The 14,083-nt window shown below is 43.2% G+C and overlaps 1 protein-coding gene across 4 annotated transcripts in view; it reads right to left on the reverse strand.

The window, feature by feature from the left end:
* The window catches only part of PHACTR3 (phosphatase and actin regulator 3), a 259,576-nt gene extending 246,980 nt beyond the window's left edge, over nt 1–12,596 (reverse strand). For all 4 annotated transcript variants that reach the window (XM_087928947.1, XM_087928946.1, XM_087928945.1 and 1 more), the window contains exon 1: nt 12,091–12,596. In XM_087928947.1, the coding sequence (XP_087785073.1) occupies nt 12,091–12,199 (109 nt within the window). In that variant the 5' untranslated portion in view covers nt 12,200–12,596. The remainder of the gene's footprint in view (nt 1–12,090) is intronic.
* Between the last annotated feature and the right edge of the window lie 1,487 nt (nt 12,597–14,083).

A 14,083-nucleotide genomic window follows, 5' to 3' on the forward strand; every position in this document is an offset into this window, starting at 1 on the left:
ATGGGAGTCAGGGCCAGCATCAAGCCAATCTGAGAGCTCCGAGGGGGAAGAGGGAATGGAGCTGTCAGAGAGAGAAAGACAGAGGAATAGACTGGGCCGTCCATCAGCCCTCAGATGGAGAATCAACAGCCCCCAGGTCTGGAGGTGGCTGATGAGGAAGAGGAGGAACGGCTGGGTCTAGTGCCTGACACACAGCTGTGCAGAAGGCAGAGAAGAGGAGAGCAGTGGAAAGCCGTGGGCTGATCCTGGGGAAGGAAGAGCCACCGCTGCTAGGCAAGGCCCCACCTAAAAGACAGGGGGCAGAGAGGAATAGGTGTAGCAGTCAACTATTCATCTTCCAGGCGGACAGACTTGTTAGCCTGCGAAAGAAACTTTTTGCTGGGGCTTCTGGCACTCCTAATAAAGGAATTTTTTGAGTTCGCATTAGAGGGTTCGTCATGTTTGGGGATCTGGGTCAGAACAGTCATCCAACTGTCTTTCATGCCTAAAGTAGGACTAGAACTCACGGTTGCCTGGTTTCTAGCCTAGTGTCTTAACCATTACACACAACTGGCTCTAATGTCCGTATAACTGCAATTGGGTTTTGTTAACTTGAGTTTAGTGCTTAGCATGCTGCTTGAATCTAGTCAACAGGATCATTATAGGAGCCATTTAGGAAGGCATAGTTCTAACACACTCTTTTGCTGGTACCTTCCACAAACAAAATTTTACTAGGCATTAGTAATTAAGTCACAGGCATACCATAAGATAAAGAAAACAGCACAAATTAGTGTGATTTAAAGAAGATCCAAGGAATCCTTTACCGAAATACAGCAGAAGTTGTGAAAGTTCATCAACTTCACAATGAACCTTTTTTTAAAAAAAGAACTTCCATAGAATATTAATTCAATACAAGAAAAAGGCTACCATTGACCAAACCGACTGCCAGATCCAAGAACCGAATGAGCCTGCCAGATGCTAAGAAATAAAGTTGTTAGGGCTAATTTGCCAAAAGCATTGGGGGAAAGGTGATAAAGAACCATTTATCCTTAGAAAAATGGTATCTTTGTATTTTTTTTTCATCATTGTGGCAGAATTTTTGTGTTAGCCACTAAAAGAGAATTAAAAGAGAATCCCTTATTCAGATAGTCAAACGACATTAAAAACCATTAGATTTTTGACAAGTGGAAAGGAAAACTTTTAAACCAAGCTTCCTCAAAGGCTGAATTTCCTGCATTCTTTGCTTCTCACCACAAGGTGATTTTTGTTTTTGACCTCTTGATAGACTGAACATTTACTGAACTTGTGATGCAACTCACTACAACTATCATTATATGCAAGATGGAGTGACTGCTTAGAAAAATGTCAGACAAAGGTCATCTTGTGGCAATTTGCCTCAATATAATTCCTCTGCAGTGCCTCAAGATAACTGTCACCTCAAGATAAGATTGCCACTATGCAGCTTGAATCAAGAATTAAGCATCTCTGAGCATTTGCAGAAACCTCTATTCCAGGAGTGTCAAATTTGATTTCATTGAGGGCCGCATCAAGGTTGCATTTGACTTTGAAGGGCCATGGTGGGTATGGCCAGATCAATGCCACTCGAGTCAGGCGACACCTGTGGTGGTCAAGTGCTAAGGCAGGACTTCCCCGAGACCCTCCCTCACTCTCCTTATAATCTCCTTCCTTCCTTTTCTTTTTCCTTCCCTCTTCGTTTTCCTTTCTTCTTCCTTCCCCTCTTTCCTCCTTTTTCCTTCCTTGCTCTCTTCCCATCTTCCCTTCTTTTTCTTTCCTCTTTCACTTTCTCCTTGCATGCTCAAATGTAAAAGGCAAAACATTTCTCCTTTTGTTTGGATTTTAGTTTTTTTTTTATAGCCTTCTGCCAGAAAAAAATGCTCAGGGTGGTGTCGTTTTCGGCCACAGCAACCCCCTTCCAGCAAAAATGGAGCTCAGGGGGGCGCACATAGTTTCCCCCCCCGCAAGCTCCATTTCACTGGCAGAGGCCCTGACACACCTCAGGCCAGTCCTTTGCTGTCTCTGTGGGCCAGCTCTAAGCACCCTGTGAGCCAGATCTGGCCCACAGGCCTTGAAGATGATACCCCTGCTCTATTCCATCAAAAACAACATCTCAATTACTATACCTCCTTACCATTACTATACGGTAGCTTGTTCTCTTCTTTAATCTTGGGGACAGTGGAGTCTGTTAGGAATAACATAGGTTACCTAACGTAGTTTGGGTAAAATAATATATATAAACTATGATTGTAAGTTTAAGTGTGTGTCACTTTAAACTGCAAAGCATTTAATTTTGGGTGCGGTGTGAAACCGCCATAAGAGGGAGCAAGAGAACCTGACGATTCCTGACGATTGACTGGTTTGATGAATTGATGGTTTGTTAAATGCGTGTTTTCCCTACTGCTGAGTTGCTGAAGGAAGAGAGGAGTTTTGACTTCTTCATATCTCCACTGCAAGGAGATATATTCCTGGACTGATATTTGTAAGTTTACTGACCTCTTTTTCAACACTGGAATTTGCAACTGAATAATCCCCAGACGGACTGAACTAGTTAATGATATATGGACTGTTTGACTATGCTATAACTCTTACTGAAATAAACTATTTAACTAGCACTGTGTATCTGTTTTACTGAGTGTAAGCTACAAAAACGTTTATCTCACATATTTTGCCTGCCTGCCTGACTGCCGTGCAGATTCTGCTAGGGTGTATCCCTAACAGAGTCAACATAAATACAGTGGTACCTTGGTACTCAACTGCTTTGAAACTCGTTAAATTTGCTACTCAATGCATTTTGGTGCAAAAACTTTGTCCCAGTACGCATCATTTGTTTGATACTCAACACACAAGCTAGAACTTGTCAGTGTCAGCTGCTTTGTGACTACTACATTTTTCCTTATGGGAAAAATTTGTTTTGGTACTCATCATTTTTTGTACTCATCGCACCTCTGGGAAGTAATTAACAATGAGTATCAAGATACCACTCTAATGTGCAGGTTGTCCTTGACTTATGACTATAATTGAGCCTTGAATTATGTTCATAAGTCATGCCCATCATTAAGCAGGTCACCATGTGACCACACCCACTTTTATGACATTTTTTTGCAGCAGTCATTAAGCAACTCCATTGTCCTCAAGGGCATTTTTTGCTGGAACCTGAAAGTAAATGCTAGTTTCCAGTACAAAAACGTCATAAATTTAGTCATGTGACCATAGGACACTATAAATGGCTGTAAATGTGGAGTGCTTGTAAGATGATCAAAATGCAATCATGTGACCATGGGAAGGAAACCTGTCAGAATTTCAAACCTGGGTCATAAGTAGCTCTGTGGAGGTCTGTCTTAACTTTTAATGGTGGCTAAGCAACTAGTCCTAGTGGAGGACTACCTGCACTGTAATGGAATCCACTCCTGTTCCTTCTCCAGGGCTTCAGGTCCATAACCAGAAGAAGAATTAACCCTTGATCAAAGGGGGTGATAATCTTGACCAAGGGCATTATCAACATTGAAGTTACCATGCCTTGGTTCAGTTGCCCTGACTCCACTCCGATGCAAGAGATTACGGGGTCATTAAAAGACTAAAAACAAAAATATTTGGTTTTGTGTCTGACAAATCCCTTGGTATACTTGGTATCATGGGTCATACTTGGTACTTTGGGCTATTTGGTGCTCTCTGAACTTGGTTGTTTTCTTATTGAAATAGGCTAGCACTGATGGTGTTACCTAATTTGGTAATGAAACATCTACAAGAAAAGAATCAAGTTCAGAGACCATCAAAGACCCCACAGTTCAATTATCTTCTGTGGCTGGTTGGTACGTCCCATCAGCAACTCGAGAGGACAAGGCCTGAACCGGACCTTCTTACATGGAACACATGAATTCCATCACTGACTTAATGTTCTTCTCCAAAGAGCTACACCTTAAATTTTGATACCAATGATGAGAAATAGGCTGCCAATACTACCCATAATAAATGTGCAAAACAAAAACAAAAAATCCCATGAAGCAAAATCAGAATGGTGTGAATGTCACAGCTATCATCTACAGCTGGATGACTTTTGGACCAGCCATTCCATCTCACAGGGGGTTGTTGTAGGTTTACCACTTTAAGTTATTTATATAACTAATAAAGACCAAGAAGAGCTACAAAGACCCATACAAAAGCTGCACAAAGCAGGAGGACCATTTAGCTTAAAAATACATCTAAAAAAGAGCCAGGTTATGTTTAATAAACTCACCAAAGAAAGAAAACAAATTACAGGTGAAACTCGAAAAATTAGAATATCATGCAAAAAAGTTCATTTATTTCAGTAATGCAACTTAAAAGGTGAACCTAATATATCAGATAGACTCATTACATACAAAGCAAGATAGTTCAAGCCGTGATGTGTCATAATTGAGATGATTATGGCTTACAGCTCATGAAAACCTCAAATCCACAATTTCAGAAAATTAGAATATTGTGAAAAGGTTCAATATTCTAGGCTCAAAGTGTCCCACTCTAATCAGCTAATGAAGCCACAACACCTGCAAAGGGTTCCTGGGCCTTTAAATGGTCTCTCAGTCAGGTTCAAGAGGAATCACAATCATGGGAAAGACTGCTGGCCTGAAAACCATCATTGACACCCTCCATAAGGAGGGAAAGCCTCAAAAGGTAATTGCAAAAGAAGTTGGATGTTCCCAAAGTGCTGTATCAAAGCACATTAATAGAAAGTTATGTGGAAGGGGAAAGCGTGGGGAAAAAAAGGTGCACAAGCAGCAGGGATGACTGCAACCTGGAGAGGATTGTCAGGAAATGGCCATGCAAAAGTGTTGGGGACTTTCACAAGGAGTGGACTGAGGCTGGAGTCAGTTCATCAAGAGCCACCACACACAGACGGATCCTGGACATGGGCTTCAAGTGTCGTATTCCTCTTGTCAAGCTGCTCCTGAACAACAAACATCAGAAGTGTCTTACCTGGGCTAAAGAAAAACAGAACTGATCTGTTGCTCAGTGGTCCAAAGTCCTTTTTTCTGATGAGAGCAACTTTGGCATCTCGTTTGGAAACCAAGGACCCAGAGTCTGGAGGAAGAATGGAGAGGCACACACTGCAAGATGCTTGAAGTCCAGTGTGAAGTTTCCACAGTCTGTGTTGATTTGGGGAGCCATGTCATCTGCTGGTGTTGGTCCACTGTGCTTCATTAAGTCCAGGGTCAATGCAGCCATCTACCAGGAGATTTTGGAGCACTTCATGCTTCCTTCCACAGATGAGCTTTATGGGGATGCTGACTTCATTTTCCAGCAGGACTTGGCACCTGCCCACACTGCCAAAAGCACCAAAACCTGGTTCAATGACTGTGGGATTTCTGTGCTTGATTGGCTAGCAAACTTGCCTGACCTGAACCCCATAGATAATCTATGGGGCATTGCCAAGAGAAAGATGAGAGACATGAGACCGAACAATTCAGAAGAGCTGAAGGCCACTATTGAAGCATCCTGGTCTTCCATAACACCTCAGCAGTGCCACAGGCTGATAGCTTCCATGCCACGCTGCATTGAGGCAGTAATTGCTGTAAAAGGGGCCCAAACCAAGTACTGAGTACATATGCATGCTTATACTTTTCAGAGGTCTGATATTGTTCTATGTACAATCCTTGTTTTATTGATTGCATGTAATATTCTAATTTTCTGAGATTGTGGATTTGGGGTTTTCATTAGCTGTATAAGCCATAATCATCACAATTATGACAAATCACGGCTTGAACTATCTTGCTTTGCATGTAATGAGTCTATCTCATGTATTAGTTTCACTTTTTCAGTTGTATTACTGAAATAAATGAACTTTTGCACGATATTCTAATTTTTCGAGTTTCACCTGTAAAAGTGATCATTGTGTGCTCCTTGCTCTAACATATGCCGGCAAAACATGGACACTAACCTCACAATCGATACAAAAGCTACAAGTGGCACAAAGAGCCATGGAAAGATACATACTCAACATTACAAGACAAGATAGAAAGACCCACACATGGATTAAAGAACTAATGATAGTACATGATATCACTGAGAGAGTAAACAAATGGAAATGGAAATGGGCTGGTCACATAGCAAGAAGCACTGATGGTGGGTAGACCAAGGCGGTCTTGGAACAGATCCCACATGATCAAAAGCGTTCATGAAAGAGACCTAAAACGATATGGATCAATAAGATCAGCAAGTATTGTGGGCCCAATTGGCAAAAGAAAGCTCAGGATCATATTGGTTAGAAACATGTGGAAGAGACCTTTCTCCTGCAATGGACCAGGGGTCCCCAAACTTGGCAACTTTAAGACCTGTGGACTTCAACTCCCAGAATTCTCCAGCCAGCTATGTAATAACCTTCCCCCTATGCTATGCTGGCTGGAGAATTCTGGGTGTTGAAGTCCACAGGTCTTAAAGTTGCCAAGTTTGGAGACCTCTGGGATAGACTATGATGATGATGATGATGATGATGATGATGATGATGATGATAAATAAGAGAAGGAAGGCTGCTTTCCTCTTTTTAAAGAGAGCATGGCTTGAAAAATAAAGTCAAAATAGGATAAAAGCATGGATTGTAAGAGGAGAGCCACTTGATTTACTTAAGAACTACATTTTATTAACCGTAATGATCAATAAATTCCCCTGTAATTTTCACACATTTAGTACTTTTTTTCCAACTGCAGTTTGTTCCTACTTTGCCATTGTGGGGTTATGGTTATGATTTCTAACAATTAAGGATATATAGAATTCTTTATTGTTTTTTATGTATTGATCAGAAAATTAACACATGTACTCATCATGTATTGAACAAACAAAATTGGTGTTTGGAAAAAGACCAAAAGAAGGATATATAATTCACACATCATGATAATTTGTGAAATAAGAATTTAGTAACACTTAAACTTGAATATCTTATTGCAATCAGAGGACTCCATCGTAAACATAAGTGCAAACTTTGCAGCAATATAGTAGTCTTACAGAAGCCACTATTAAGAACTTTTCAGTGATAATTAATAATTTCTTCACATGTTATTCTTCCTAATTCTTATATACAGTGACAGTTGTTTTTCCTAGTGTTTCATTGTAAATTCTGCAGTCTGTTCTATTGATATATAGCTAGTTGGGTTTTCTTGTCTTACTTTAAGGTATTAAAACCTCTATATGCTGTATGTACACATAGCTAAAAAGAAATAGCATTCGGTCAAATTGAATGGTACCGTATAATCTGACAGTAAACCATTTTTTCCTGCCCTAAAGCGATTTTATCCATTAACAAATCATCCATTAACAAATTCCAGAGGGAGGGAGGAGACAGAAGTCATTGTTTCCATTATGCATAACTATAAAACTTTATTTGACCATTGCTGCCACCTTCTTATGTTGTCTCCCAAATGAAAGAACACAGATGATGTACCCCATCCATTATTTTGCCAGATAGTTCCATGCTTCCTTCCCCTCTCACAACTCTAGAGCTGGACGTAAGCAAAAGTATTCTGTTATAGTCCCACGCTTCAAAAATGCATCAAAACAATGACAGGTCTCAACTACGTAACCAATCCATAATGAGTTGATGTGGACAAAATAGCATTAGAGGTTACTGTGGGCATCCTTCCAAATAAAACAAATTCAGCCTTCACAATGCCAGCATTTGATTGATTGCATTTATTACTTTCCATGGGACTTTTATTGAAATTATATTAGAATAAATGAGAATGTAAGCATTGTTTCAAACCTCTAAACATCGTCAAATTACTATAGAATAAAGCCTGAATCTTTACGGGAAACTAAATCTGTAATACAAGAAGGACATTGCATTGGTTATGGGAAAAATGACATGATAGATATTGATGGAGAGATGAACATTTATTGCTACTGCATATTAAACTATTTGATTTTATGCATGTTTTATTATCTACAAATTCTGGAATAGATTCATATAATTTTTTTTCATTCCATGTAATTTATGGTAACCTTCCTGAGGCTGGCACATTAGTAGATATGCAGGACATCAGTTCCCATAATTCCCTGCTTTTTGTTGGCAGCTTTGAGAAAGTGAAGCACTTTGGAAAACATATTGGAGAAGCGATACTATGAAATAATTTATTGCTTTATGTACTCCGCTATGGACTTCTAATTCATTCCTTTTTTAAAAAAAAGGATAAAGAGCTCAAGCTATTGTAAATGTTTTCTGCAAAATATAGCCTTTCTTGGAGAAAATGAAAGTGCTTTTTCACCTCTCACATCTTCAGCCATAAAACATCCACACTATTAACTCAAAGGTGCTTTTTTCTAAAGGCAACTGGATTTCTTTTTTCCTTGAGGAAGAAGAATATATTTCATGTCTCATCCAAGAAGCTTCATCAGTTGTGATGGTTCCAGGATAGGATAGATACTGACAGTTAAGAGTGGATGTTGGAGTACCTATCCTTCCATCTCCCCACCATCAGAACTGATGAAACTTCTTGGATGAGAAGCGAAACGTTTTCTCCTTTCTTCCTCAATGAAAAAACAGTCCAGTTGCTTAGAAAAAACACCTTTGAGACAAACATGACCTGGATGATGGAGAATCTCCACAGATAACCCATACTCTTAAATTTCTGGCAAGGAGAAAAGACAACCCTTAAGCTAAGCCACCTCAGAGGGCTGAATTTCTTGCATTCATTTTTGATGGGGTGGACTGATTCCTTGTTTTTATTTTTATCCCTTGATGGGCATCATGTTTTCTGAAGTGCCAGTGCAATTCCCTGCAAGTGTCACTATATGATACTCAGATTGCAAACATGCCAGCTTTGTTTTTCATAACTTGCAAACTGGCAACAACAAAAAAGTAAATGAAACTGAAGTTTGGCGATTAGATTTCTTCTACCTTAAGCGTGCAAAGTTTTTCACTTATTCACAACCTATTGCTCTTTACAGCAGAAAAACCCTTAATCTATTTGATTACTAGCATTCTTTGTTTCCATGACTCAGTATACCAGCATAGCTGGACTACAAAGATTCATAAGCCGCTTTCATTAGTTTCTCTCTTTAAAAAAACCCATAGCAACAAGGATCATAAATTATTTGATTGTGGAAAATGGATCTTAAAAGCTGTCAGTATTCATTATTGACACTTTTGCATCTTCTGGCAAGCAAAACTATGAAAAGAACAGAATAAAGGACCAAAATATAATAAGCAAATACCTCCGACGTGAAGACTGTCAGGAATAAAAAGAGAACTAGTGTTTCACTGTTTCAAATCAGACATTAAACAGATTTTTGGGCTCATATTTCAATATTGCAAAGAAGGAACAGATTGGAGTTGAAACGCCGAACAAGAAAGCAAAAGGAAAACATGCATAAAGAAATTCAGGATAGGCGATTTAAAATATAAAACAAAGCAAAAGTTATTTGTAAAGTACTTTTCTTTTATTTATCCCTTCTATATAAAGCTACTATTCCATACCCCTATAAATAAATAATAAACCTTGTAATCAATCTAAACAGCCAGAATTTGATATGATAAGAGAGAAAAAGAAACATTAGACCCCCAAAAATTAAAATGGAAAGTTCGTGGTAGGAGCTAGAAGTGCAACACAAAATGTAATCTGGCTGTGATATTTGTGGTTCAGAGCATTTTATGCTTGCTTATGGAGAGGGAGGTGGAAATCTTATATATGCAGGTTGTTTTTTTCTACTTCCTGGGCTCAAAGATTATTATTATTATTTTGCCCAGTACCATTGATTCTAAAAATGACCCAGCCTTTGCCTTTATTAACCTTTAGCCAAAACCCTGAGTCAAGAAGGGCAAGCAACACATTGTTAATTCCTAGCCTTTCCTTCTAGCAAATTGCCCCTTGCCTTTTCCTGCTGTGCAAACCAATTTTCCACCCAAATAAGTAATAAACTGCATAGATGCCAAGAAATGGTACTGTTACTCAAACTGGCTGGGATAGCAAAGACCCATCTTGATTGCCCTTTCCATTCAGGCATACCTGCTGTGGTTGCTTCTTTGCTAAAATGGGTAAGTCATTCTTGGAGCATTTTTTTTTTTAAAAATCCTGCCTATATTATTGTTGGAAGTCAAGGCAGCGAACAGACCTCCTCTTTTCCCCACAACTACTCTGTGAGATGGGCAGAGAAAGAGTGACTGGCCCAAAGTCACCCAACTGGCTTTCATGCCTAAGGTGGAACTAGAACTCACATCTCCTCGTTTCTAGCTTGATGTCTTAACCACTAGACCAAACTGGCTCTTTCTTCAAAGGCAGCAGGATTATCCTTCCCAAAGAGGAGAAAATCTGGCAGTGGGTGAAATAATTATTCTTGCTGACTTGCAAATAGAAAATATTGTTTGAATACATAAGGTCCATTCTCTGGCACAGTCTTCTACTCCAGGTTATACTTTCTTGCTGTGTAGGGTGGTTCCCCCCACACACACCCCGTTGTGGATGATAGAGTGGAAATTGCAGCTTAATTATGATTCTGCTTCCTTTGTCTCCATGGAAACCTCATGCCAATAACTTGTCCCCTTCTGCTTTATTTGACCCCTTCTCTCTCCCTTTCTGCTGCACCGTAAATCAAGAATGCCCTGGCTTAAATTGAGGCATTCATTATTTGCCTAGGTAAGTAGCAATATGTGATATCCAGCCAGGAGATTTAAGCCAGCCAGCCATGTCTGCCTATCTTCCCAGCTGCGGCCCCTTTTCTCTTAGTATTCAGGAATCCTTTTCAGGCTCTCCTGATTTTAAAGACCGTGATTAGGCTGTGGCTCTGAAGGCCACAGAGCAGGCTGGGGAAGCCGTTCTTATCATTTTGCACTGAGCATCCTTGTGAAAGGATGGCATGAGTGAGAAATGGGGCTATAATCTGAACAAATACTGTACTATTGGCTGGGCATTTTCTAAAACCAGCTAGATCGGGCAGAGATCTCACCAGCTAAAATTGCCTCTTGTGAATTAGCAGCATGAGGGAAAGGAAGAAAGGAAGGGAGGGAGGGACGGAGGGAGGAAAGGAAGGAAGGAGGGAAGGAAGGAAGGAAAGAAAGGAAGGAAGGAAGGAAGGAAGGAAAGGAAAGAAAGAAAGAAAGAAAGAAAGAAAGAAAGAAAGAAAGAAAGAAAAGAAAGAAAGAAAGAAAGAAAGAAAGAAAGAAAGAAAGAAAGAAAGAAGTGGGAAGGAAAGAGGGAGGGGGAAGGAAGGAAGGAGAGAGAGAGAGAAAGAGGAAGGAAGAAAAGAAGGAAGGGAGGAAGGAAGGAAGGAAGGAAAAGAAAGGAAAGAAAGAAAGAAAAAAAGAAAGAAAGAAAAAAAGAAAGAAAGAAAGAAAGAAAGAAAGAAAGAAAGAAAGAAAGAAAGAAAGAAAGAAAGAAAGAAAGAAAGAAAGAAAGAAAGAAAGAAAGAAAGAGGTGGAAGGAAAGAGGGGGGAAGGAAGGAAGGAGAGAGAGAGAGGGGAAGAGGAAGGAAGAAAAGAAGGAAGGGAGGGGGAAGGGGAGAAGAGACGGGAAGGGAGGGAAGAAAGAAGGAAGGGAGGAAGTAAAGAAGGGAGGGAGGGAGGATAACCCTGTTCTTGATTCAGTTCAGTAAGAGGCTGAAATCTGGGCAGCTGTCAAAACTCCTCCGGTCTGGTTTATGCTTCCTTGGACAAAAGTCCCTTCCTCCCGCGGACAAGCCCGACAAAGCTAAGGATGCGTTTGGCCCAGTGGGGGCTGATCGAAATCCCCAGGCGGTTCTGCGGGGGGTTGTTTTTTTTTCCCCCTCCTTTCTCGCCCTCCCCGCGGCTTCCGGCGACCTTTCCGCCTTCCGAAACCCCAGCCGGAGCCTCCTTCCTCCAAGGCCACCTTATTTACAGTTCAGTCACTGCATCACTTTCTCACCCCCGGAGCTGCTGCTGGAGCTGCAGTAGCCGAGCAAGCAAATCGGTTCCCAATTCTCTTCCGACCGGCTCCCGCTGCCGGATCGGCGGAGCACGAGCCAGGCCCGCTCCCACGCCGCCGCCGCTGCCGCCGCCGCCCCCCCCGCCACCTCCACCCTCCATCTCCCGGAGCCCCCACGACCACTCCCCTCGCCCGCCGGCCCGCCCACGCGGCCCCTGCCCCGCGCCCCGGGAAGAGTCCCGGGCTTTACCTGGGCGTGCTTGGCCTCCAGTGCCTGCGGTGTCAGCGAGGACGCTGGGGTCGCTCTGGGACCGGCCTCTGGGGAACAAGCAGCCGGTCCCTTCTTCCGAGGCAGCCATGGGCAGGGGGGCGGGGAGAGGGGGGGGTCTGTGGAAGGGGGCGGGAGGCAAGCAGACTTCAGAGGCCGGGGGGAAGGGGAGCCTTCATGAAATCCAAGGTCACCACCAGGCGGGAGGGGAACCTGCGGTGCAGAGGGGCCCCGTTTTCAGCCCGGGAGCCCCAGCAAGCGGAGCATCCTGGCGTAGCCCCTCCTGCCGGCGCCCTGCCCGGCACTCGGCTGGCACCATCCAGCAAAGCGGGGGTGGGGGGGCTACAGCCCCGGGGATCCGCCCGGCTCCTTATTGCTGCTCGAGACGCTGGAGAAGTTTCTTCCCGGGCATTTCCGTTAAGGGAAGTCCGTCAGGTTCCTTCGTGGGGAAGCAGGTGAGAGGAAGCCAAGCGAGCGAGCGGACGGGGTGAGGGAGGGAGGGAGAAAAAAAGCTGGGCAGAGCCCTCCCCCCCTTAAGCGCGGGTCTCCCTTCTGCCCCTCATGGTTTCCCGCGCAGCGGAGGGGAACGCCAGCCAGCCAGCCAGCCAGCCAGGCGGGAAGAAGAGGGTTGAGGGGTGCGGGTGGATGAAACAGCCGAATAGGAATTGGGGAGCTCTGCCGCGGCTCCGAATCGCCTCAGTCTTTCGCTCTCCTTAGCGCATCTCTTGGGAAGCAGTGGGATTCTCCCATCATGCCCTGCGAGAGTAGGTGTGACATCACGGGGAGGGGGGAAGAGAGGAGGAGGAGGAGGACCCGGAGCTTACCTGCACTGCACAAAGAGGAGGAGGAGGGGAGAGAGGGAGGGAGGCAACCGGAGCGCGCGTGTGTCTGTGTGTGCGCGCGCGCGAGTGTCTGTGTGTGTATATGTATGTGGGGGGGGGGGAGAGAAATTCCTTCCCACCTCTTCATTTCCCCGGCAAAGGCGGTGGGGGAGGGGCCGGAGAGCGATGGCGCTCCCAGAGGCCAGACCTGGAGCGGGCGAGCCCTTCAGAGGGCTCCGCAGGGGCATTCCTGGACTCGCGGAGGCCGTTCACACAACCCCTCCCCCACTCCTCCAATAAGATCCCGCGAAGATCTAGCAGTTGCTGCCTTGGCACAACCTGCCAAATTCGACCTAGATTAAGCCTGCTTAAGGTTGTGGGCATTGAGGTATCTCAGGTTAGTCTACTTTCCGGCTCCATGCTAATCCCCAAAATGGGCTCGACCACCAGGTTCCTCCTGTTTGTGTGAATGCAGCCATTCCTGGAAACAGAGGAAGGGAGGAAAGTTTTAAGGAGGGTGAGAACAAGGAGATCCTCCTACACAGTCTTTTTTTTTTTTCATCTTGAGAGAAGACTGGGTGTATAATATGTCTTTGAAATGGCTGTGCCCCACCCACTCTCACACCTAAATCCTTTATGCCATTCCACCCACTTGTACACTCCTCCTTGTATTTCTGCCTCTTTAAACACACAGGCTGAGCTGCACATATTACTGCCGGTATTAGCTAAAAGATGGGCACCTTGATTTTAAACTCTTTGTCTAAACCAGGGGTCTTCAAACCTGGCCACTTTAAGATGTGGACTTCCCCAGAATTCCACATGCTGGCTGGGGAATTCTGGGAGTTGAAGTCCACAAGTCTTAAAGTGGCTCAGTTTGGAGGTCCTTGGTCTAAACCAATCTTCCCTAATCTGCCAATCTCTAAATGCATCAGATTATGGTTTCTATCATTCCTGGGCATTGCTAAGCAATGAGAGCAGTCATAACTGAAGGCACCTGGAACTACCAGATTAGTGAAAACCATCAAGCTTTGTCTTTCCTTTCCATCTGCACCAGAATAAGGAAAAAGGGCTGCATTGATTGGACATATATTAGCATCTTCTTGAAAGATTGTTTCATATGGCGTTGATTCATGACAAAATGACATAGTGCAAAT

The sequence above is a fragment of the Pseudonaja textilis genome, chromosome 3 (assembly GCF_049901715.1).
Source record: "Pseudonaja textilis isolate UNSWEBS1 chromosome 3, rPseTex1.2, whole genome shotgun sequence".
In the NCBI taxonomy this organism is placed as follows: domain Eukaryota; kingdom Metazoa; phylum Chordata; class Lepidosauria; order Squamata; family Elapidae; genus Pseudonaja; species Pseudonaja textilis.